We start from the raw sequence: 26,575 nt of genomic DNA, 5'->3' as shown, positions 1-26,575 counted from the left end.
GATCATTATTTTTGGACAGAGCATTTCCAGGAATTATGGAAACCGAATTTGTGCTTTAATGAATATCTTGAGAATATTTTCGGTTTTGGAAATTCCTTGGTGTCCAAACTTCCTTGTCTATAAATACTTGAAGTTTTCCTTTCTTGCAAACTAATCCTTCGTAACAACAAACTTCCTCTTTTGTTGTTGTTACTGGTGTAGCCTCCTATTCGGAGAGGAGAGTAACCTAATTAGGCGAAATCTCTTACGGCCGCTCAGTTTAAAGTTTTCTTTGGGATTGAGAATCTCTAGCGTGTACCGTTGGTGGGAAACTAGATAATTGCGGTTTATCTTTTGTTTTCGATTGATTTGATTGACTAACGGTGGTTGAAATATGATTGCACCTAGTTTGTTTATTCTTGAGAATCTTCTCGTCTGATATAAGATTCACTCAAACTAGTTCATAGTTTCGACAGGGATCTTTAGACTGTTGTGAGTTCTAAAGACGATCTTGTGATAATCCATTGTTAACAGACTCCGTTCTGTGCGTGATTGATCACAAGAGATTCAATTGATTGTGTGCAGGTTTTTATTGAATATTTAAGAAGATTTGAAGACAAAGAAGATATTGAAGATATGACTTGGGTTTTATAATCTTTGGTGTGCGCAATACTTGTTTTGGTAAAAGAGGATCCAGTTAATAATCGGTTTATCTTTTTGGTAGATTGGATTGATTAACTGAGTAGATCGGCATCAACACAATTCTTTGGATTAAGAGTGTTGTTGGCTTAATCTTAAATGCTTACTTCGGTAATTGAACATAAGATAGATCTAAGGACCTGACGAAGGAGTTTATGTTAAGATAAACGGAAAAGCCTTTGTCCGACTCATATCACTTGGTTGAATAGATTTGATACCAAACAGATTTGTTGTTCCTTTACTGTTTGGAATACGAACCAAAGGAATTGTTCCAAGTACGTGACTTATTTATAAGTTGGAGGCGTGGGAATACAGACGAAACTAGGTGAACTATAGGTTTAGTTGCTTGGTCTCAACTATACGAAGTTAGGTGTAATTTTGTGTAGCGGCTTAATACTGAGAGTATTCAATTCTGGAAAAGGTCCCGGGGTTTTTCTGCATTTGCGATTTCCTCGTTAACAAAATCTTGTTGTGTCATTTACTTTTATTTTACGCATTATAATTGTTTTGTTATAATTAAAGTAAATTACACAAACGTTAATTCCTATTTACTTGATAAGCAATCCTATTGTGTTTGGTTAAGTCCGAACCTTTCTATCAAGTAAACATACTTCGTTGTTGTAGTGTCTCGATCTCGTATCCATAGACGATCACACGAAGTGTGAACGGATTAGTTGTATTGTCTCGATTCTGTCCATAGACAATCACTTTCGGAGAAAGGACTTATAGGTAGGAAAAGTTTTAACTTGAGGTATATTTGGGTACCCTCGCCTTTTCAACCATAACTAGTTCAAATGACTCAAATGAAACTAGTTAAAGAGTTGTTCAATTGCTATATTCTCATAGAAGTATACAAGAACACAATTGAAGCAAAATCGGTTTGATTCACTCGAATCAATTCATGAACATTATAGCCACGGTTTGCAAAGAATGCATTCCTTAATATAGTTCATGAGCCAACCAATTTTAGAACTTTAACCACTCAAGTATGCAAACGGGTACGCATACTTAAGTATCCGTTCGGAGTTTGGGTTCGCCAGTATGCAAACTGGTGCGCATACTTAGTACACTTCCAAATCCCAACCGAAATTTCCGGACCTATACCTTACGCAAGTATGCATATCGGTATGTGTACTTGGTACACGGAATTTCACAACTTCAAGTACGCATACGGGTGTGCATACTTTAGTACCGGTCATGGATCACATACATGCAAGAATGCACAATATGTTTATAATCCAATGATGGTTAAGTATTCTAAACTCTTATTTCAATCATTGAAACTATCTTAGAGGATGACAATAGCCGTTTTCACACATTATTAGCATCAAAGAAATTTTCAAGTTATTGAAATAATCATAGTCGAAACATTCCAAGTTTACACCAAATGATTGTATCACACGAATCATATAAGATGTTGCTCGGAGATTTTCACATGATCAAGATGAACTTAGTCGAAGCGAAAGCTTGCCAACACACATATTCCGAGAAATATGTAAGTGGGTTAAACTCAGCTAGAAATCTCAAATGTGTATAATAGAAAACTATATCGTAACACGACTTATGTCTCAATATAGGAGATAAAGTAGAAATAAACTTTCCAAGTGATAGATGAGTTTCAGTCTCCACATACCTTTTTTGTTTATGAAGTTCCACAAGCTCTCCTTAGTAGTTTTTCGTCTTCAATGATGAACGCCGTGAAGTCTAATGCTCAACTACAAAATCTATCCTAGTCCGAGACATCTATAAGTAGACTAGAAATCAAGACTCATAGCTTTGATCACTAACATTGACAAACAAGGTTAAGATAGCAACGCTTGCGAGTTCGACCGAGCAGTGCTCTAACAATAAATTAATCCCCAAAAATTAGTAATCTTTGATACTGATTTGTGTTCTACGCAGACCAATATGCTGGTTCTTCATGGGATGAGCAATACATATAATTATATGCTCCCAAAAATTATTATTTTGGAAAAGCAGTTATGCAGAACGCGAAAGAGAGAGAATTACCAGCCTTATAGGTTGGTGATTAGCATAGAGCCTGTTAAGAGGAAACTTTGGGGTGCTACGTGGTCTAATCCAAACAAAATATGACTAAAATACCCTTCACTTTTATTTACATACCTTGTAAGTTCCTCAGATAATACCCAGATAAACCTCACTTCTTCTTCCCCTTGTAGTTGCAGGAAGAGTGATTCCCTCTCTCTCTTCTTCCCCATCAAAACCAGACCTTCATTAAACCCTAGAAATGGAAATATCACGAAACTCTAATCCCCAATTCCATCTCCATCCTTAACCCTAGTGTTCAAATTCTTTGATAATTCTGAGTTTCTTCATGGAATCCACTCTCAGTAATCCATTCTCTATCAATGACGGTGGTGCTCCACCTTATAAGGTAAAATTATTCTCTTCATTTTCTTCTACCATTAATTTTAAACCCAGTGTATTAAGTAGAAAACAGTTTAGTACTAGTAATAGAAGATTTAGTGTAAAATGTTCAAACAAACATTACAATTTCTGTCAAAGAACCAGTAAATTTGTATCATTTAGTGTTTGGTCTACCCCAAAGTGTGTAATTCAAGAGAATTCACACACACCCATTTTGAGTTCTGGAGAAAAGAATGAGAGTTTATTGGAATGGGTGCGGAAATCGATTGTGTTAGCTTTGTTTTGTATAGTTATTGGTTTTCTGCCGGTAAAGAAACTTCTAAAACCTGCAATTGCCGTGTCATTTGCTGGATGGTTTACTAAAGAAGAGAAAAAAGAGGAGGTAGAAAAGAAGAAGGATCATGAGTATTCGGATTATACTCAAGAGTTACTAGGTAAAGTATCAATACTTCTTCAGCGGGTAGAAGAAGCTAAGTCGTCTAAATGTGATATTAAAGAAGTTAGGGGAGCTTTGAAAGAGGTTAAATTGAAGAAAGAGGAGCTTCGAGGAAAAATTATTGATTCCGTGAGTAATGAGCTGAGAGAGCCTAAAAAGAAGTTACCGAAATTGGTTAAAAGATCGGAGGAGATATTTGTTTCTGTGACGAAGAAGAAGCAGACTTATGTGAAGAAGGTAGATGCTGATGATGAGGAGAAAGAAAAGATAAGAAGACTAGAGAAGTCTATGGAAGCTGCTGAAAAGGAGTATGATGAGATTGTGGTTAAGATAGATGAGATTGAAGATATGATTTCGAGGAAGGAAACAATGGCTTACAGCATTGGACTTAGAGAGCTTTCATTTATTGCACGTGAAGCTGAATTGTTGGTGGAGAGGTTCGTACGTGATTTGAGAAGCCAGAATGTAAAAAGGTATTATATCGTTCATTTGAATTTTATTTACTATGGTACTGCTAAGTTATACTTACTCATTGTACACTGCTTTGTAGTGCGCCAGATAGTACTACCACTAAGCTCTCCAGATCAGATATCCAACGCGATTTGGAAATGGCACAAAGAGAATGCTGGGAACAAATGATACTACCAGCTGTTTTGGATGCCGAAGATGATTCTAAACTTCCTGCGTGCAGCAATACTAAAGGTTTTGTGGTAGATATAAAGAATTCCTTAGAGGAATCGAGAGAGCTTCAGAGTAAGGTGGAAGCTCGCATAAGACAGAAAATGGGAAAGTTTGGGGATGAGAAGCAGTTTCTTGTATCTACACCTGTAGATGAGGTTGTGAAGGGATACCCTGAAGCTGAACTAAAATGGATGTTCGGAGAAAAGGAGGTCGTTGTTCCAAAGGCAATTCGATCTCATCTATTCCATGGATGGAAGAAGTGGCGAGAAGAAGCTAAAGCGGACTTGAAAAGAGATCTGTTGGAAGATACAGACTTTGGTAAACAGTATGTCGCTCAGAGACAGGTAGGTTTACGCTTTTAGTCTTTTTATCTAGTTCCGGAAACATTTGATGGCTTTGTGTGATGACCTAGTTAGAATATTTTATTTTCAGGAACGCATCCTTGTGGAAAGAGATAGAGTGGTCGGAAAGACATGGTATAATGATGAAAAGAAAAGGTGGGAAATGGACCCAATTGCTGTTCCTTATGCTGTTTCCAAGAAGCTTGTAGAGAGTGCCCGCATTAGGCATGATTGGGGTGTCATGTATGTTGGCCTCAAGGGTGACGACAAGGAATATTATGTCAATGTCCAGGTTATACACGTGTATCCATAAAAGTTTCAACATTCCTTACTTAGATTCTCTTGTTAACGTTTCTAAGTGGTGTTATGGTAGGAATATGAAACTCTTTTTGAAGATTTCGGAGGGTTTGATGGGCTTTACCTTAAATTGCTAGCTTCTGGTGTTCCAACTGCTGTTCAATTGATGTGGATTCCACTTACTGAATTGGATCTGCGTCAGCAGTTTCTCCTGGCAACAAGTCTTTCTTCTCAATATATTTCTGGATTGTGGAAGTCCGAAAATGTATCATATTGGAGAAACTGTGGTTTTGAGAAAATACAAAATCTTAATGATGACATAATGATGATGATAATTTTTCCTGTATTGGACTTTATTGTTCCTTATCCGGTAAGAGCTCCGTAAAAAAGCAGAAAACTTGCTTGTTTCTAGATGAGGCAAATTATGTTTGATGCTATATGTAAAAGAACTACAACTTTCTCATGTCATGGTGCATATCCATATGACTTCAGGTAAGGATGAGATTGGGAATGGCGTGGCCGGAGGAAGCATTTCAAACTGTTGGCTCAACTTGGTACTTGGAGTGGCAGTCAACGGCAGATATTAGTTTCAGAACTAGAAAGAAAGATGGTATCCGTTGGTACCTTTTGTTTTACATTAAGACCTCTGTATATGCGTTTGTGTTGTTCAACGTGCTTCGTCTTGTGAAGAAAAAGGCTCCAAGACTTCTTGGTTTTGGACCTATACGTAGAGATCCGAACAGGGAAAAGTTGCGGAGAGTGGTATTGTTTTATCTTCTGAATCAGCATTTAGTTCTGTTCCTTTTTCTTTTTTGATCGGCAGTAGGAATGATAATGCTGACAAATTTTGAACTCAGGTTGTGAGAGTCAACACCTGACAATTACTGCTCTACTAGAGAGGCATCTGCTGCATCGAGTTCTATTCTTCTAATTTATTATGGCTAGCAAACACAAAAGTTAATCAAGACATAGATTAGACCTGGCAAACTCCACTTCTTTTCACATAATAAGCAATTATTTTTTGTCTTAGTTTTCAAGAATTCAGGGTTCTAATAACAAGCCTGATATTTAATAATACAATGTGGAGGTTATTTAACTTGTTAGATCTCTTGCCAACTGTTCATAGGAATATAAAGAGCTCTTACTATCAAATAATTTTGGTTTCATGATCATGGTTGAAGTTCTCTGTCTAAGTAATAATACAATGTGGAGGTTATTTAACTTATTAGATCTCTTGTCAACTGTTCATAGGAATGTAGTGAGCTCTTACTATCAAATAATCTGCACATCAATAATCTGTCTTGGATGGGTGGAACCTCCTAAAAACATACGTATAATTACTGAAAACAAAATGACAATCTAGATTTCTTTCCCTGAGATTACTTCTCTCAAAATGATAATGATGCTCTTCAGTTGTTTATTTTCTAACTGTCACAAGTATATCAGCTGGCATTTTTTTTTTCCTGATTCATAAATCACTATGAAATCCTGCTGAATGATGCTACGGATTGCATTGGTGTCTTGCAGAAAAGTTATTTCAAATTTAGGTTGCGCAGAACGTTAAAGAGGAAAAAAGAGGGGGTTGATCCAATAACAACTGCTTTCGACCAAATGAAGGTTTGAATACGTTTACTTTGTCCTTTGAATCCTTCTTTACGGCATATTTAGTAATTTACAGAAAACACAGTGAACTACTTTTAAGTTTGTTGTTTAATCTGCAGAGGGTAAAGAATCCTCCAATTAAGTTGAAGGATTTTGCTAGTGTTGACTCTATGAGAGAGGAGATAAATGAAGTTGTGGCATTTCTACAAAACCCTAGTGCTTTCAGAGAAATGGGTGCTCGACCTCCTCGGGTATGTAACCGTAGTATGCTCTTCTGAAAGATCCTAGAAGAAACTGCTGGTTGCATTGTTGAATTTACCTTCTTTTTTTCGTGGTTTGGAATTCTCATGTTGAAAGGGTGTGTGGATAGGGTTTCCACTTTCTAATTGTTTTCTATAATAATGCAGGGAGTCCTTATTGTGGGTGAGAGGGGAACGGGCAAAACATCTTTAGCAATGGCTGTAGCTGCTGAAGCTAGGGTGCCTCTAGTTGAAGTTAAAGCTCAACAACTAGAGGCCGGATTATGGGTTGGTCAAAGTGCTTCAAATGTTCGGGAGTTGTTTCAAACAGCAAGGGAGTTGGTTAGTCTCTATTAACCTGGTTTTGGGTAATGCTTGTTTCCCTGTATTTAGTTATGTCATTAAGATATAACTGAAGAGAGGGGTTATTCATTGTTATAAGGTCTTCATGTTTGGCATTCTCGTTTGAATGAACTTTATATTTTGATTTAGTTAAAGTAGTTATAAATCCCTTACTAGTTTACATTTTGTATTGCATAGGCACCTGTAATAATCTTTGTTGAGGATTTTGACCAATTTGCTGGTGTCCGAGGGAAGTACATCCACACTAAAAAGCAGGACCATGAAGCTTTTATAAATCAACTTCTTGTGGAACTTGATGGGTAAAACTCGTATATTTTCTCTTGCCTGTTGAAGCAACAATATATTTTATAATCATTTAGTTGGCGTTATCTATTACTTCTTTCTGGGTGACATTAAAGTTAATGTAGATATTGTGTTTGGTGAGATCCATGTTGAGAGTGGTTTTTTTATAATAATTTCCCACAAATGTTTTATACAAATCTGATGCTTTTTGTGAAGGTTTGAGAAACAAGACGGGGTTGTTCTGATGGCTACTACCCGGAATCTTGCACAAATTGACCAAGCCCTACAAAGGCCCGGTCGAATGGACAGAGTGTTTCATCTTCAACGGCCAACTCAGATGGAAAGAGAACAGATACTAAAGATAGCAGCTAAAGAAACAATGGATAATGAACTTATTGATTTTGTAGACTGGAAAAAGGTGAGTGTGAGGTTTATATGCATCAGTATAGTTTTTAACAGCTAGGGAGATCATTGGCCCTTGTTATTTTTTTTGCTTTAACATAGTAATCCACATACTAACAAGAAAAGACTCATTCTTAAAAAAATCAACAAAAAAAAACGACTGTTTTTTTAACGATATATGTGCTATTATGTTGGTATATGGCTGAGATATCTGTTCAATATACGAGCAAACCTTCTATTTGATGAAGCTGAATCAATTGGAGAAATTTGTTTAAATCCTTACTTTCTCCACTCATAATCTACATTTATTTGTTTTTTTAACTGTAGACATGCTCTTTTCTCAGGTTGCTGAGAAAACAGCTCTTCTGCGGCCCGTAGAACTAAAACTTGTTCCTGTGGCCTTGGAAGGTAGTGCCTTTAGGAGCAAATTTCTTGATACTGATGAGTTGATGAGCTACTGTAGCTGGTTCGCGGTAAGCAACAGTGGGTGGATCCAAAATTTGGTTGTATTAATTTTTTTAAGTCCATTGTTTTTTGTTCTAAGTTCAGATACATTTATTATAATCTAGCTAGGATGTCCCACAATCTTCTATATACTCTTCATTTTTCCCGATTATGCAGTGCTTACCCCTCATATGTATATGTATTATGTAGACCTTCAGCTTTGCTGTTCCAAGATGGATAAGGAAAACCAAGATCGTCAAGGCGAGCAGCAGATGGATGGTAAATCATCTGGGGCTTTCATTAACAAAAGAGGATTTGAACAGCGTGGTTGATCTAATGGAACCTTACGGCCAGATAAGCAATGGAATTGAATTTCTAACACCTCCACTTGATGATGTAAGAATTACGTCTCGTAGAAGCTATTACATCCACAATTGAAAATCATAATTCCTTCTTCCTTTCATTTTCAATATTTTTTCCTTGTTGTAAGAATTGCCTGCTTTGAAACTGACAAGATGTTGTTAATAATCTAGTGGACAAGAGAGACAAAGTTCCCGCATGCTGTGTGGGCATCTGGTCGAGCACTTATCGCTCTTCTTCTTCCGAACTTTGATGTGGTTGATAACGTTTGGCTTGAGCCACTTGCTTGGGAGGTTGGTCCTTTTTGTTATTTATTTTTTGGTTTGGCTCATTCATCTTATGATTGTTTTGATCTCGCTTCACATCCGTTGTACTAATACATACCTACCTAAGCGAGTGTGGTAGCCCATTTTGTGTTCGCAGCAGTTATCCTGGACATCTGTAGTTAACGGAAATCTGTATTAAAGTTATCCTGGACATCTGTAGTTAAGTTACCTGTCCGCTTCTTTTTAGAGTTGATTGATGAAATGGTCCCACCACTTGCTTTATAGGGAATTGGGTGCACAAAGATTTCAAAGACTAAGAATGAAGGATCAGTTAACGGAAATGTGGAAACAAGATCGTATCTTGAAAAAAAGCTTGTGTTCTGCTTTGGCTCATATATAGCATCTCAAATGCTACTTCCATTTGGGGAGGATAATTTTCTTTCGTCGTCAGAACTTCAGCAGGCTCAAGAGGTAATTGGTATTCACACTTATTAGTAATGTCATTCTCTTTACTTCATTTCTATAGCTGATTTTTTTTTCATCCTCCACGACAATGGCATGTTTAACTTTTAAACAGATAGCGACGCGTATGGTGATTCAATATGGATGGGGTCCTGATGATAGTCCCGCTATCTACTATGCTAGCAGTGCGGTATATGCCTTTCATGGTTTCCCTGTTTGTTATTTGGAAGTTGTTAAGCTGTTATGTGCTTATTCCTTTGTTATTGCAGACGACCGCCTTAAGCATGGGTGACAAGCATGAGTATGAAATGGCCGCCAAAGTTGAAGCGGTATGATTTTGTCGCTTTTGATATGTACTGATACGGATTGCACAGTTTTTTCACAGGATCCTTTCATTTTGCTAAACCTTTTATTCTGTTACAGATGTATAATTTAGCTTATGACAAAGCGAATGAGATGCTGCAAAAGAATCGTGGGGTGCTTCAGAATATTGTGGATGAGTTGCTCGAGTTTGAAATCTTGACAGGAGTGGTATAGAGCCAATAAGAATAACTTGAAATCCGTTTCTTGACAATTACAATTTATACCTCTATCTAGCTGTAATTTTTTGGATTTAGTTGCAAAGAAACTGTGCTTATATAGTTAATATCGTGCACTTCATTTTTCAGGATTTAGAAAGGATTTTTGTCGCAAATGGTGGAATTCAAGAGAAAGAACCATTCTTCCTATCAACATCTGGTGTTAAGAAGGTAGTAAATTTTTAATCTCAGTTATCTCATCCCTTCAGTATTCCGTTTGTGATACTTGTTCTCTATCCATGGATTGATTAATGGCATATTCTCAGACTTTATCTCATGCTCTTATTTAGTGCTATTAAAATTGGTTCTCGATAGTTTTTGCGGCATGCTAAAGTGGACTGGCATTAGTTGGTTGAGTGAAGATCATATTAATCAACTTGGCTTCTTATGCAGCTTCCCTCTAGCAGCTCTGTTGATGGAGGAAGTTCATCAGGACTGGTTCTTTTGGGTGCACCAACAACATAGAAATGGGAAAGCATTATATATGAACTGTCACTGAACCTCTCTGCTCAAAGCGTTCAGCATTACTACAATAGTCTGAATCTTTTTCTGATTGCCCGTCTCCGTCTCTCATCTCTGATAGAAAATGATAACCCGGTTGGCCATTCCTGTCTAGAAGACATGGGTTTCTCATCGAGTTGTACGTGCATCACGAGTCCGTGTCTGGTTGCCAATTTTTAAAGGAATCTGTGTGGTTGTCTACCTCTTAGGGGATGCCTACTAGAGGAGCCTCCACAGCCCTAACAGAAATTTCGAGCTTGAATTTCTGTTGATATCTTCTTTTTCATCAGCATCACCGTACTAAGACCGAGTCAAAGCCACAGAAAACCTCCTAAATCATGCGAAATCGGCTTGGGTTGTTTTTAAGTTATATCAAAGCAAGTTTTATGGTAGAATCCAAGCTATCAAAAACGCGGAAGATCAAGTCTAACAATTCCAAGTTGGAGCTGTATATGTTTTAGAATCCAGCCTAAAGCGTCTCTTGATGCTAAGCGTCAAGTCTCCTGTCACTAAATCTGACAGTTTGGAGCATTTAGTAACAAGTTGTTTTCCTTATTTGGACCAATGTAGTTAATATCGGATATCGGTTCATCTCGGCCGGGACCGATACACTGGTACGATTTTATATCGGGGATATTATCGTTGAAATATCGGTTTTAGATTTAGAGACTATAATTTTATATTAAACATTTTCTCCACACATTTTCGGATAAGATATAATAGATAACATCAATTTCTTCAAAAAAACAAAAGAGTAACTTTAGTAACTTGCTTCGAGAGCTACATGCACCTCTACTACCACCTGGAAGACTTTCTTCGCCAAAATTACCCTTAAACTTTATAGAAAACGACCAATACCGTCTCATATCGGGAAATGTAGGAAAATTTCGTATCGACCGATACGGCCGATATTCGACCGATACAGCCGATATTATCGGACGAATATCGTATCCCCGATATCCTTCTTATCGTATCGTTCTGGGCAGATATCCGAAATATCCCCGATATATCGGCCGATACGGCCGATATTGACTACATTGATTTGGACTATTGATCTAGCGGTTTAAAATGGAGTATCAAGTCTGTTAACACTGGTCTTTTATCGCCCAATGTCAGTAGACATGAAGCTTCGCAACCTTCTACCATTAGACTTGATCTTCCATGATCTATTTCAAACATGAGTTGCACGGAACTTGGAATATCGCCATAAGACTTGTTTTAGTTCACTGAGAAGTCTTATGTTGGAACTTGGAAGACCTTCATCTTCCATGTTTAACCCAACTTCACCACTTGGAGTAGATCATAAAAAAGCAAAGTCTAATGGTGGAAGGTATTGTAAGTATTAAATTGTCAAAAGGATCAATACTCCATCTTTAGCCCACAAGATCAACTGTCAGAAAAAGATAATCGGATTCACGAATAAAATCAATTGTAAGATTGAGGGTTCTTCAAGAAATCTTGGAACGTGGCTCAGAAGCATTGTGGAAAATCCAACTTAAAAGTCATTATACTTAAAATTCCACACTTCTTCCAAGTTTTGAATAGGTTGGAATGCACCATAGAACTTATACAACATTTAATAGAAAATAATATTGCAAAAGTTCAGAAGAACTGGTGCCTCGTATTGTGTGCATAATGCATATTTAAATTCGATCCTTCAATTATTTTAGAGGATAAAATAAATCACTAGATCAACAAAATATATTGAATTATGTTTAAGTTTGTTGTATGGAGAGACAAAACATGAAAGCAAAAAAGAGACAAAAGAGGAGGAGAATCAGATGTATTTTCTCATTAGCTTTGGGTTGCACAAACGCGGACACAACACGAAGCGGACGCAGACACTACAAAATTCTCAAAAAACTAGGACGCGGACACGTATATACATATTTTATTTATATATTATTTATATTATATATACAATTATGTATTTATACAGCAAAGTCAAGTGTGTCGATCCTAAAAATTAGAAAATAATGTTATGTGTATAAATTTCAAAAGAAAAGGAGAGATCATTTGTTTATACACGCCGAAGGTCAAGCAATCAATCACTATTAAACACATGTTACACCTATTAATCACTATTAAAATGCATTCTTAGGACAACATATGCCCAACCAAGGGTATATGGGATGTCATTTCCAATTACAAAACCCTAATAAACACTTAAATGATTGATCTAAATGTTTGTCTTTCTTCATTTAGTTAATAATAGTAAAAATAAAGGAAGAAGTTCAAATGAAATGAGAAAAAAATGCTTTAAACCCGAGTCATCGGTGCGTCCAAACAAGACGCGCGTGGGACGGGCATATTGGTGCGTCGGACACACGTCGTGTCAGCGCCCAACACGCGTCCTGTGTCCGACGCGAGTCGGACGCGGACACGACTCAAAAAACGGAGCGTCCGTGCAACCCGTTTACTCTTTAAATACATGGGATAAAGAGAAGGTAGAAGTACATGTGTTGATTGAGTTAGAGGAAATGCTACATGTGTCTAGCATGGAGAGAAGTTTCCCATGCATAGTGACACATGGGGGTGGTCAACCATACCATCAATAATATTCCTACAACACTCCCCCTTGGATGACCACCATTGTAAACTGACTGCTTTGTCAAAACCTTTCCAGAAAACATCTGTTGATGATAAACTGGTCAAAGGAGAAAGACACTTGAGCTTCTGAAATGGCGTCGCTTGTCAGGACTTTTCTCCTTTGTAAAACCGTGTCAGGAAAAATATTTCGCACAAAAACCTGAACACTTGTAAGGAGAAGAATAACCTCAACCGAAGTTGTATCTCTAGTGTTTTTGTTGTCTCATTAAAAACCTTACCGAGTAACAAAAACTTGTGGGTAAAAGTAACCTCGGTGAAGGAAAACAGTACAACACACTTTGATGTCATCAGTGCATCGCTAGATGCTCCCCCTGATGTCGACATCTCCCTATGATTTGCATTTATGGTATTATTGTTGTCTCATTAAAAACCTTGTCGAGTAACTAAACCTTGTGGGGAAAAGTAACCTCGAAGAAGGGAAAAAGAGTTCAACATACCATTCGAAGCTCCCCCTGATGTAGGCCAATTTCTTTAGTCCATAACGGTCATGGGAGTTTTAGACAATTTCTTTAGTCTTACGCATGCAATCACGGGCTCCAGACAATTCCTTTAGTCATGTACTTTTCACATGTAGTCATGGAAGTTCGGACAGTTTCTTTAGCCCTATACTTCTCACATGTTTTTCAAATGTGGACTTAGGTAATGACTTAGTAAATAAGTCTGCCACATTTTCGCCAGACTTTACTTTACTGACTTGAATGTTTAGAAGACATTATTGTTGCTGATTGTAAAAGAACTTCGGTGATATATGTTTTGTATTATCACCCTTAATGTACCCTTGCTTCATCTGTTTGATGCAAGCTGCATTATCTTCATAAATGCAAGTTGGCTCTTCTGTGGTAGAACTCAAACCACGCGCCCTCGAATATGTGTAATGACATACGTTAACCATATACACTCATGAACCGCCTCATGTAGGGCAATGATCCCAGAGTGGTTCGTGGAGGTAGCCACAAGGTTTGCTTGGTCGATATCCAAGATATCGTTGTATTACCTACGGTGAACACGTATCCAGTTTCGGATCGACCTTTGTGTGGGTCTGAGAGGTACCCAGCATCAGGAAAACCAACCAAAACATTATTTGAGGTGTCGGTGTAAGGAGTCGCAATTACATTAGCAGCTCTCATTTCGTCTTCATAGGGATAAAACAAACCCAAGTCAATGGTTCCTTTTAGGTATCTAAAGATATTCTTTATACTATTTCAATGACGTTGCGTTGGCGTTGAGCTATATCTAGCTAACAAGTTCACTGAGAACGAGATATTTGGTCGAGTACATTGTGATAAGTACAATAATGCACCTATTGAACTTAGATAGGGATATTCAGCTCCCAATACATCTTCGCCATCTTCCTTTGGACGAAATGGATCTTTATGTACATCTAAAGTTCGACCAACCACGGGAGTGCTAGCAGGGTGCACTTTGTCCATATTAAATTGCATGAGTATCTTTTGGACATGTGCAGACTGGTGGATTAATGTTCCACAAGCTCGATGTTCTAGTTCAAGTCTTAGACACATACGAGTTTTCCCAAGATCTTTCATCTCAAATTCGGATTTCAAATAGCTTGCGGTTTCTCTTATTTCATCAAGAGTACCTACTATGTTCATGTCGTCGACATAGACAACTATAATTGCAAATCCGTAACTTGTTTTCTTTATAAACACACAGGGGCATAATTCATTATTTGTATATCCTTTCCCAATCAAATAATCACTTAGACGGGTATACCACATCCGCCCGGATTGCTTTAATCCGTAAAGTGAGCGTTTCAACTGAATTGCAAATGCACTCCGTGGTTTAGAGTTACTTGATTTGGGCGATGAAAGTCCATCTGGCACTTTCATGAATATCTCTATATCAAGATCCCCATAGAGATATGTGGTAACCACATCCATAAGTTGCATTTCAAGTTCTTCTGAAACTACTAAGCTGACTAAGTAACGAAACGTTATGACGTCCATTACAGGGGAGTACGTTTCTTCGTAGTCAATCCCAGGGATTTGTGAGAAACCTTGCGCCACAAGGCGATCCTTATATCTCAAGACTTCGTTCTTCTCATTACGCTTTCTGACAAATACCCATTTATGTCCTACAGGCTTTACACCTGGTGGGGTTAGCACTACCGCACCAAATACCTGTCTTTTTTCCAGTGAATCTAGTTCAGCCCGGATTGCATCTCTCCATTGAGGCGAATTTATTCTCTTTTGGCATTCTGCAATAGAGTGTGGTTCGATATCATCGTGCTCTATAATCTCTCGAGCAACAATATATGTGAATATATCATCAATATGCGTGGAGGATCTTTCCATCAACATGTATGTATTTTCAAAATCCATAGAGATTTCTTTGTTCTCTGGAATCAATTCAAACTTCAGGGCATCCCCCAGTAATAATTCATGGACATAACTCTAATCAGAGACAATCTCATGAGATAGATTATCAGTATTGATGATATATGCATCAGTTTGTGCCTTACTCGCCCTTTTCTTCCTTAGATGAGTATCGATCGAACCAAGTGGTCTTCCCCTCTTCCTTTTGGGGGCCACGACCTCAGCTACACTTCCACCAAGTGCAGCTTTGGTACCTATATTTATGGTACCTTTTCCCTTGTCGGTAATTTCCAACCTTGCAGGCACGTTTGCAGCTGGTATATGTGATCTCGTCACTTTAATGATATCAGTAAATGTATCGGGCATTGAATCTGCCACATTCTGAAGCTCGATAATTCTTTTCACTTCACTTTCACATTGTGGAGTGCAGGGATCAAGATGAGACAACGTGGGAATACACCACGACAATTCCTGTCGTTCCCTTTGGAATTCCTTTTCCATACCTCTCCATAACGACGGGAAGGTTGTCTCATCAAATTGACAATCCGCAAATCTAGCGGTAAAGAGATCGCCTGTCAAAGGTTTTATGTAGTGGATAATTGTTGGGGATTCATATCCAACATAAATACCTACTCGTCTTTGTAGACCCATCTTAGTACGTTGTGGGGGCGTAATAGGCACGTATACGGCACAACCAAATATGCGTAAATGTGAAATATCAGACTCATATCCATCTACCAACTGGTACACATAAAATGGTTGGCTAGCAGTGGGTCTAAAGCGAATAAGTAATGTTGCATGCAATATGGTGTACCCCCAGACAGTAATAGGCAGGTTGGAACGCATAACCAATGGCCTAACTATCATCTGTAATATTTTGATGGTAGCTTCTGCAAGACCATTTTGAGTGTGTATATGGGGTACGAGATGCTCTACTTCAATTCCATTAGACATACATAAATCATCAAATCCTTTAGATGTAAATTCTCCAGCATTATCAAGTCTAATAGACTTGATTGGATGATCATGTTGGTGAGCCCTTAGTCATATAATTTGTGCTAGGAGCTTTGCAAATGCAACATTTCTTGTGGACAACAATGCAACGTGTGACCAACGGGTCGAAGCATCAATCAGAATCATAAAATTCCTGAATGGTCTGCATTCTGGATGTATAGGTCCACAAATATCACCTTGTATTCTTTATAAAAATGGAATATTTTGTTTGGTATCTTTAGCATAGGATGGTCTCGATCCTGTCTTTGCTAATGAACAAGCTTTGCAGAATGATCGATGTGCCTTCGATAAGGACAACGAAGAAGAATGGGACATGGGGTGCGCTTCAATTACTTTGGAAGACGAAGGTTGCGCTTCTCTTACTTTAGAAGGCATAAAATGTGCATCATTTAAGTTAGAATGCACATTGTTACTCTGCATTGTAACAATCTTTTGTCCCTTTTTATTTTTCATTCGAAAGAATGGATGTCCGTGTGAGTACTTCAAAATACAGATCATCATATCACGACCTGGGTACCCTAGTCGATCGTGTCAAAGCTTATATAAGTCACTGGCCAACAGTTCATCGTTGGCAACCACATGGGATTCAATAATCCTAATAGTGGTGATATACAATCCACTAGAGTGACTCATTGGTTTCTCTAGTATGTGTTTCCTTCCGCATTCATTAGAGGTCACATATATGTACTCAATTCCATTTTCACAGTGAGTTTCCAAGTGATAACCATTTTCATGGATATCCTTGAAACTCAACAAAGTGCGGTGAGCTCTTGGTGCATATAGAGCTTCTGTGACTTTAATCATTGTGCCGGCCGTTTGGCAACAAAAATTGAGCAGTATCTGGCCCAATTATTACTTGTATGATCCAATCATCGTATTCATAGATGTATTATACGGAGTAAAATTGACAAATAATTGTGTATTTCTTAGGATTGTGTGGGTGGTTGCACTATCAACTAAACATTCAATTTCTCCTTAAGACATTCCTACAAGTACATTAGGCGGGAATGTTACAAACAAAAACGAACAATTTATCTCACTTCCTTTAGAGAATTTTGTTCTACCAAAATGGCGTCTTTTCCATTCTAATTTACATGCTAAACAACAGATTATCATTAACAAAGTAAAATTCCGTAGAACATAATAGAAAATAAGTATTTATAGATAATCCATACACATAACATAAAGATGGTAAGAACATGTTCAGCAACAGTAATACCCACTCAAACTATTAAGTAAACAATAGTCTAAGATAACATAAAAACCTCAAAGCATTTAAAACAATCAGAGTCTAGCAATCCATAAAATAAGAGACTAAGCTCTTAGGCCCAAGAAAAGTCAGAACATCCATTGTTGGGGCAAAGTCCTCATTGCCTAGGAAGTCTGAGATTGTGAGGTTAACGTCAGAGGTTACATAATTTTCTTCCATATAGTTAGCCTCTTGTTCGAGAGTTTCCCGGTACTTTTTGTACCTCGCAGCTACATTGGCACTAGCCTTGCAATGCTTGTACCAATGTCCGGTAAATCCACACCTAAAACAAGACACATTTTCGTCTGCGACCTTTTTGTTTTCGGGATTTTTAGGTATTTTATCGAACTTAGGATCACCACCACTATGGCCAGAAGTTCCTTCTCTGTGCCAAACATTAGAGTGACCTTTACGTCCTCGACCTCGATTGTGTCCCTTACGCCCTCTTCCAGGAGAGATGTTATCTCCACGTGGGTATGGATCATCGAGGTGTGAATCAGAATGTCAAGCCCTCTTTCCTTTGGGATTCTTTCCTCTATTGACCTTTCCATAGTTAACTTCGAGAACTTTCTTTTTCCCGACATCTCTGACATTGTTATTGACAAGAATCTCATTGTGCCTTTCGGCTACTTGCAATAAGTTTATCAACCTACTGAATGTGGTGATTCCTTTGTTGTCAACCTCTAAACGATACTGGTTCGTTAGTATCGTGGAAAAGGTGGGAAAGGTCGATAGGGTTTTCTGAATCATTTCCTCATCTGTGAGTTTCTTTCCACAGAAGTCCAGACGTGCCTGAATCTGTATCATATTTTTTTGGAAATCATTCACTTTTACATAATCGAGAAAGCGGATTTCATTCCACTGGAGAGTCAATTGTCGTAGCAAGGAATCATAAATATTCCCAAAACGGCTCTCTAGAGCATTCCATAGCTCTTTGGGTGTCTTCAAGTGATGATGACCCCAACGCATGTTAGGATCTATATGCCTCTTGAGGAACATAAGAGCATGAGCTTTGTCTTTCTCAGTTGTCGGAGCAGCGTCGGCAGATGGCTTGATAGTGGATGTATAGTCCTTTGCCATGAAGGTAGTTTCCACATCAGATACCCAACATTGGTACTCAAGTCCTGATGAGTCCAAAAGTTCGAATTCTCGTCGAATTGAGTCCATCTATATAGAAAAAAATAAAGGACATTAATATGGTGCTCAAGTCTTTCTGAGTCCACGACAAATCCCGGTGTCATTTTCCCGTGACCAAATTTCTTTATGGCCAAGATGAATACCAAAACCAAATTTCTTTATGGTTTTGTGGGTAATACGGATATGTCATATAGTCCAATCTTTGATCATAACCCAGTCCACAAAATTAATTAACCAAGCTTTTTTATGGTTTTAACAAGTGAACTTTGTTTGCAAACCAAATTTCTTTATGGTTTAAAAATTGCGAAAAAAATTGGTAACAAGGTTGACAAAATAGTCAAATAAAAATAGGTTGTTAAAAAAATAAACTACATGCTCATTTATCATTTATATACACATATAAAATTGTTGGAATTTAAGTTGCAATCTGTTTGCAGATTTAGTAGCAAACTGTTTGCGGGATAAAAATAACTTTAAGTTAATATTTGTGACATGCATGAGTGGTATAAAACTAAGCATAAGATACATGTCAAAATTTTACAATTTTGAGGAAGGTATAAAAATAATAGTATAACATTTGGTAGGGAAAGTATCGTAGGTGTATACATATGTAATGACTATCTGATAAAAATAAAATACTAGAATATTCATGGCATAAAAGAAAAATAATTAACGTATATGCATATGCATCATGGGTATAATATATTTTCTAACAAGTAGAATGAAATGATATCCTTCAAAGGTAAACAATATCTATACATGTATCATTTTTCTTTTTCTTTTCAAAAGTGAGAGAGAAAGTAAAACACTAATAACATGTTTTTTTTTTCTTGTGTGTGTATGTGTGTGTGTGGAAGTAAAACAAACTTTTTGTGTATCACATGATTTTTGTGTAAGAAAACTAGAGACAAAAACGTCACTTTCAAGTGATAAAGAAACAAAATAACTACTCCCTCTGTTTCTGAAAGACCATCCTCTATTCCTTTTTCGTCAGTTTCAAAATTGTGTCAAGCTTCTGTTTATAGTCATACTTTTTCAATGAACTCTCTAATATACCCTTGAATTCTTTATAATCATAAATCAATTTTTAACGTGACCCAATCTAAAATATTAAAGAAATTAGTATAATTGAGGAAACAAATATATCATTCATTCCTTTTAAGAAAATATACATTTAACTCTAAAAAATAAATTCCTTATAAAGTTTATACTTCATAAATTCGATATCTTTTAAATTTTCCTTTTATATTTCGTATTTATAATTCTCATAATAATTTTGGATAGTCTTTATTACTAGCATTTTTATTAAAATAAAATAGGTAAGTAACTAAGGGTAGTCAAGTAAAATAGTATGGTCTCCTTAATATTCTGAGAAAGTCAAAGCGGACTATCTTTGTGAAACAGAGGGAGTATCATTATCAAGTAGAAAATGAGCTAGTAGAAATCACATGGATTTTTTTTCTTTTACCTTTTGTTGTAAACAAAATAAATAGTACATGCATGTGATAATAAAGTTCCAAAGATAATATATAGATAGAAGGGAAAATAATCGTTTGGTATTTTTTAGGTGGGCCCATGTCAGTTTAGTCCTTTGGTCAAACGCCTTTAATGTTTGGTCCATAATTATTTAAAAATATTAAATGGACAAAAGTACCCTTCCGGGTTAATTTCTACTTATTTTTTGTAACAGTTCATTCGTCAAAATGAACTCCTGTTAATTTCTACTTATTTTTTTCCAGAAATCACCTAAAAACCAGAGTTCATTCCAGAAATGAACTCCATATAAAAACCTAAGAAAACCAGAGTTCATTCCAGAAACGAACTCCATATAAAAACCTAAGAAAACAGAGTTCATTCCAGAAACGAACTCCATATAAAACATAAAAAACTAGAGTTCATTCCAGAAATGAACTCCATATAAAAAACCTAAAAAACCAGAGTTCATTCCCAGAAATGAACTCCATATAATCACAAAAAAAAACAGAGTTCATTCCGGAAATGAACTCCGTATAATCACCTAAAAAAACAGAGTTCATTCCAGAAATGAACTCCATATAAAAACCTAAAAAAACAGAGTTCATTCTTTACATGAACACACACAAAAAAACCCATAAAAATCAGAGTTCATTCGTAGAAATGAACTGCAGTAGCATCATCTTCATCATCTTCGTTGTCTTCAAACAACAACAACAACAGATCCATGAAATTGTCGTCATCGTTTTCTTCTTCTTCATCATCAACAACAACATCAAATTCAAGATCTTCAACACGAGCAGCAAACATCAAACAATCAAGATCTATCGTCTTCATCGTCATCTTCAACATAAATCTATCGTCGTCTTCATCATCTTCATCGTTTTTATCATCATCTTCAAAAGAAAACATAGTTCATTTCAAGAATGAACTTCATCAAATTCAGCATCTTCAACAATAGCAGCAGCAGCGATGAAGAAAAACATAAATCTATCTTCATCAATAAAAAACATCAAACTCTTCATCACAAACCAAAGTTCATTCCTGAAATGAACTCCGTCATCTTCATCTTCTTCATTGGCAACAATAACTCATCTTCATCATATTCATCCTCTCCATCACCAGCAGCAACAACAGACGGGAAAACATCAAAATCTTCATCACAAACCAGAGTTCATTCCAGAAATGAACTCCGTCATCTTCATCTTCTTTTGTAGATCCGAAACTTACCCAAGCATGTAAGATGATAAAGGTTCATCATCATCATAAATAGCAGCAGAATCTTCAACCTCACCGTCTTCATCATCAAAACAGAAGCAAAACATCAAAAAAAAAAAAAACGCAAAACTTCATCGTATTCATCACCATCATCGTTCATCTTGTTCATCACTAGTAGAGAAAAAATAGAGAGAAGAGAGAATCGTTCATCATCATCTTCATCATCTTCATCACTAGCAGGAAGAAAATAAAAAAGAGAGAGAGATAGAAATTCTAGATCTGAAAATATAGGAGAGAGAAAGTAAATCTGAGAATGATTCTTTTCTCTTACTTTTTGACTATATATATGGTCCTTATCCAAAAGGGTATTTCTGCCACTACAAGATGACATTTACATCATCCATCACATCACCCTAGGACCAAACTATAATTTTTAGGACCAAACTATAATTCATATTACCAAATAGGACCAAACAGACAATTGACTAGGTCAATTGGACTAGACTCTCTCTAATATATTATTTGTAGGGCCAATTGGTATTTCCTAGTAGATAGAAATATGTCACTTTGAAAGAGAGTAGACAAATAAATCAAAAAGTAAAGGGATTAAATGTACCTTCTTTTGGAAAATCCTTTTTGGTGAAGGATGAGTACTCAATTGTCTAGAGGAGGTATTGATAACGCGTTTAATTTTGTTGTATGGAGAGACAAAACATTAAACCTGTTAGAGCACTTCTCGGTCGAACTCGCATGCGTTGCTATCTCAAGCATGTTTGTCAATGTTAGTGATAAAAACTATAAGTCTTGATTTCTAGTCTACTTATAGATGTCTCGGACTACGACATAGATTGTGTAGTTGAGCCTTAGATTTCACGGCGTTCATCATTTGAAGACGAAGAACTACTAAGGAGGGATTCTGGAACTTCATCAACAAAAGGTATGTGGAGACTGAAACTCATCTATCACTTGGAAAGTCTATTTCTACTCTATCTCCTATATTGAGACATAAGTCGTGTTACGATATAGTTTTCTAATATAATGACTATCTGATAAAAATAAAATACTAGAATATTCTTGGCATGTCAAAAGAAAAATAATTAACGTATATGCATATGCATCATGGGTATAATATATTTTCTAACAAGTAGAATGAAATAATATCCTTCAAAGGTAAACAATATTTATACATGCATCATTTTTCTTTTTCTTTTCAAAAAGTGAGAGAGAAAGTAAAACATTAATAACATGTTTTTGTTGTTGTTGTTTTTTTTTTTTTTTTGTGTGTGTGTGTATAAGTAAAACCAACTTTTTGTGTATCACATGATTTTATGTAAGAAAACTAGATACAAAAACGTCACTTTCAAGTGATAAAGAAACAAAATGACTATCATTATCAAGTAAAAAATGAGCTAGTAGAAATCACTTGGATTTTTTTTTCTTTTACCTTTTGTTGTAAACAAAATAAATAGTACATGCATGTGATAATAAAGTTCCAAAGATAATATATAGATAGAAATATGTCACTTTGAAAGAGAGTAGACAAATAAATCAAAAAGTAAAGGGATTAAATATACCTTCTTTTGAAAAATCTTTTTTTTGGTGAAGGATGAGTACTCAATTGGCTAGAGGAGGTGTTGAAAAAGCTGGGGTACAACAACCACACCCAATAATTCGTTTGGCAATTTGTATGGACTAACTCCAATATACTTTCAAGAAAATCAACTATACAGTCAGACTCAATCTTAAGAAAAGTACATCAAAGAATTATATCTCAATTTCTCAATTCAATCCGCAATCAAACAAATAGGAATTTGCGAAATAACTTGGACGGTATCAAAAACCAATGTTCAAGTGTCAATCAATTTAATCAACAACCAAGGGTTGGATTCCCAATTGATTGAACTTACGCACAACCTGTGATATTTCAATTATAAAGATAAATAATATAATGCGGAAAAGAAATAACACAAACATCAGAAATTTTGTTAACGAGGAAACCACAAATGCAGAAAAACCACGGGACCTAGTCCAGAATAAATACACACTGATTATAAGTTGTTATACCAAATTCCTCTTACCTATTCGGACTAGATGTAATACCTTCTTCAGCACAAATAGAACTCCTAGCACAAAACCGATTTTCTTTAGGAACTCGTTAATCTTCTAGCAGAAACCAAGCCTCTCTTTAGAAGATACAACAACAGGATTGATACGATTCGATATTTTGTTTGCACAAAACACCGGTTTGATTTCCCTTTAGATGTGAATCAAGGTTTTGGAAATCTTGTGTTTATTTTGATAAAAACAATTACTATGTAAAAGTAATATCAAAACAAACGTGTAAATTAGGGATTATTATACTCTTCAATACAGGAAGAGAAATATAATTATTCTACCACAAGAACAACTATAATAAATCTAGAGATATCTTGTTTAAAACTTCTCAAGGATTTTCACGAGATGCCTCAATAGAAGTTTTTCTTTCTAGTCTTTGATTTCGACTAACAAGTGTTAGTATACGATCGGAAACTGAAATCTATCAAAACCTAGGGTTTATGATCAACAACTCTTGAATGGTTTTATATCAGAAGAGAAAACCTTAGAATAGACAAGAGGTGAAAAACCTAGATTACAAGTTGTATAATCAATCACGAAGATTAATTCAACTCGGCTTTGTGATCCCCAATACAAATACTTTTATCTCACTCTTGTTCACGAAGAACAGAAGACATGGAAAACAACCTATGAAGCTTACACCAATTTTCCAAAGGTGATAAAAATGTGTAGCATTCACGAACTCTATATTTATAGTGAAACATAGCTTGAAAACTAAGTAAAGCTATTTTCATTTTTCAAGACTCTCCTAATTTTGGGAGTCTTTCCTAAGTTACAACTCTTGCGAAAATAATTAAAATAAATAATTAATTAGCACATATTGTATTTATGTGAATAAATCACATTTTAACTTAGGAAGGAATTTAAAGTTATCACAAACACTTTAATATGGTAATAAAATATGTTTGGATTAATAACCATCTTGCCTAGATAAGGAAACATCACCAATTTGACCAAAATTGCCTTTTAGTCATGTAATTGGGCCCAAGTACGTGAACCGTTACAAGCAGTCCATCGATTGTTTCCTACTAACGAACTGTAACAGTTACAACAACACTTATAAATGTTACTTTAATAAATCACTCATAACTTCATCGTTATAACTCAGAATTGAGTGATTCTTGGCTCGTTGAATTCCTAAGCTCATTTACTATATCATGAAATTCTTTATAAGGATAAAGGTTATTGTCTCCAAGGTCATGAATCAAATAACCTCAAGTAGATATACATAAATGTACATTTACCGTCATTGGAATTGTTCCATAGAGTGAGCATTTATCTTGATAGATTAGAAAGGTAGAATTGAACAAGAATCCAAATGAAATCAATCACATACCTTTGTTGATGAAGTACTTGTTGATGTCTTCTTGTAGTCTTTAATCTTCAAATAGCTTCGATTCAACTTCTTAGACCTAATCTAGTCTGAAACTATCTTTAGTATGCTAAATCAAGAATGCATTTTGGCAACTAAAATTGACAACTAACTTGACATACCAACGCTAGTGGGTTCAACCGATCAGTGCTCTAACATGTGTTGATAACGTGTTTAAGTTTGTTATATGGAGAGACAAAACATTAAACCTGTTTGAGCACTGCTCGGTCGAACTCGCATGTGTTGCTATCTCAAGCATGTTTGTCAATGTTAGTGATCAAAACTATAAGTCTTGATTTCTAGTCTACTTATAGATGTCTCAGACTAGGACATAGAAGTTGAGCCTTAAACTTCACGGCGTTCTTCATTTGAAGACGAAGAACTACTAAGGAGGGCTTGTGGAACTTCATCAACAAAAGGTATGTGGAGACTGAAACTCATCTATCACTTGGAAAGTCTATTTCTACTATATCTCCTATATTGAGACATAAGTCGTGTTACGATATAGTTTTCTATTATACACATTTGAGATTTCGAGCTAAGTTTAACTCGCTTACATATTTCTCGGAATATGTGTTGGCAAGCTTTCGCTTCGACCAAATTCATCTTATATTCTTGACGCAAGTCAAAAGATGATCATGTGAAAATTTCCGAGTAGTATCTTACATGGTTTGTGTGATACAATAATTTGGTGTAGACTTGGAATATTTCGTTATGATTATTTCAATAGCTTGAAAATTGCTTTGATGCTAATAGTGTGTGAAAACGGCTATTGTCATACTTTAAGAAATTTTCAGTGATTTAAATAAGAGTTTAGAACACTAAACCATTATTGGATATGACATGTTGTGTACTATTGCACATATGTAATCCATGTCCAGGAACCATAGTATGCGTACCCGTACGCGTACCTGTTGGCTTGAGAAATCCGGGAACCTTAGTATGCGTACCCGTTCGTGTACTGGCGTAAGGTTCATGTCCGAATATTTCTGCTGGGATTGGAAGTACGCATAACCTTTTGCGTATTGGCGAAACCCAATCTTGGTCCGGGTGTTTAAAGTATGCGTACCCATTTGCATACTTGAAGGTTAAAGTTCTAAAATCGGTTGTGTACATGAACTTAAACATTTATATAATAAGGAATGCAATCTTTTCAAACCGTGGCTATAATGTTCATGAATTGATTCGAGTGAATCAAACCGATTTTGATTCAATTGTGTTCTTGTATACTTCTATGAGAATATAACAATTGAACAACTTTTTAACTAGTTTCATTTGAGTTATTTGAAATAGTTATGGTTAAGATGAATAAGGTTGATATGAGAGTGATCATATGGCTAACTTCGGTTAACTATTGTTGAGACAACATGGTCCACACGTTTAGGTTCGGTTACATAAACCTAAATGAGGGTACATTTCATTTGTGTGTAAAAATCTAAGTTCGATCTAACGGTTGAAAGATATTAGCTTGGTTGAATCAGGTTTTTCATCTAACGGTGAATATTTAATGCTTTATTACCAAGGTAACTTAGATTGCAAACCTGATTTGAGAACTATATAAAGGAGAACTCTAGCAACTGGGAAACCTAATCCCTACACTTATGTGTGTTACTAGTTGCATATCTAGAGTCGATTCTCCTTTAACCTTAGGTTTCTCACGAGACCCTGTAGGTTAACGACTTAAATACTTCATTGGGATTGTGAAGCCATACCCAACTATTTTCTCTGCAGTTG

The 26,575-nt window shown here is 36.2% G+C and overlaps 2 protein-coding genes across 2 annotated transcripts; one reads left to right on the top strand and one right to left on the bottom strand.

Moving 5' to 3' along the window:
* The first annotated feature begins 2,840 nt into the window (after positions 1 to 2,840).
* Positions 2,841 to 11,002, top strand: LOC113332773 (probable inactive ATP-dependent zinc metalloprotease FTSHI 5, chloroplastic). Its single transcript, XM_026579289.1, has 19 exons — positions 2,841 to 3,975; positions 4,053 to 4,527; positions 4,616 to 4,816; positions 4,898 to 5,191; positions 5,314 to 5,583; positions 6,349 to 6,438; positions 6,543 to 6,674; positions 6,831 to 7,004; positions 7,203 to 7,324; positions 7,524 to 7,725; positions 8,054 to 8,182; positions 8,364 to 8,549; positions 8,687 to 8,806; positions 9,065 to 9,250; positions 9,357 to 9,431; positions 9,511 to 9,570; positions 9,665 to 9,772; positions 9,910 to 9,990; positions 10,213 to 11,002. Exons 1-19 carry the CDS (start codon positions 3,014 to 3,016, stop codon positions 10,282 to 10,284), a joined length of 3,939 nt encoding a protein of 1,312 aa, XP_026435074.1. The 5' UTR covers positions 2,841 to 3,013; the 3' UTR covers positions 10,285 to 11,002.
* Positions 11,003 to 18,030: 7,028 nt separating this feature from the next.
* On the bottom strand, positions 18,031 to 18,693 carry LOC113333227. The gene has a single exon (XM_026579738.1). It carries the CDS (start codon positions 18,691 to 18,693, stop codon positions 18,031 to 18,033), a length of 663 nt encoding a protein of 220 aa, XP_026435523.1.
* Between the last annotated feature and the right edge of the window lie 7,882 nt (positions 18,694 to 26,575).

This window comes from Papaver somniferum, unplaced genomic scaffold (assembly GCF_003573695.1).
Source record: "Papaver somniferum cultivar HN1 unplaced genomic scaffold, ASM357369v1 unplaced-scaffold_132, whole genome shotgun sequence".
In the NCBI taxonomy this organism is placed as follows: Eukaryota; Viridiplantae; Streptophyta; class Magnoliopsida; order Ranunculales; family Papaveraceae; genus Papaver; species Papaver somniferum.
Note: the sequence above shows the minus strand (reverse complement) of the source record. Positions and strands in the feature narration are given on the sequence as shown.

Excerpts from the sequence above, each read along its gene's own strand:
- LOC113332773 (XM_026579289.1), top strand. The coding sequence starts at position 3,014 with ATGGAATCCACTCTCAGTAATCCATTCTCTATCAATGACGGTGGTGCT. Across the intron at positions 4,528-4,615 it reads AGTATGTCGCTCAGAGACAG|GAACGCATCCTTGTGGAAAG; the intron begins GTAGGTTTACGC and ends TTTTATTTTCAG. Across the intron at positions 7,726-8,053 it reads ATTTTGTAGACTGGAAAAAG|GTTGCTGAGAAAACAGCTCT; the intron begins GTGAGTGTGAGG and ends CTCTTTTCTCAG.
- LOC113333227 (XM_026579738.1), bottom strand. The coding sequence starts at position 18,693 with ATGGACTCAATTCGACGAGAATTCGAACTTTTGGACTCATCAGGACTT.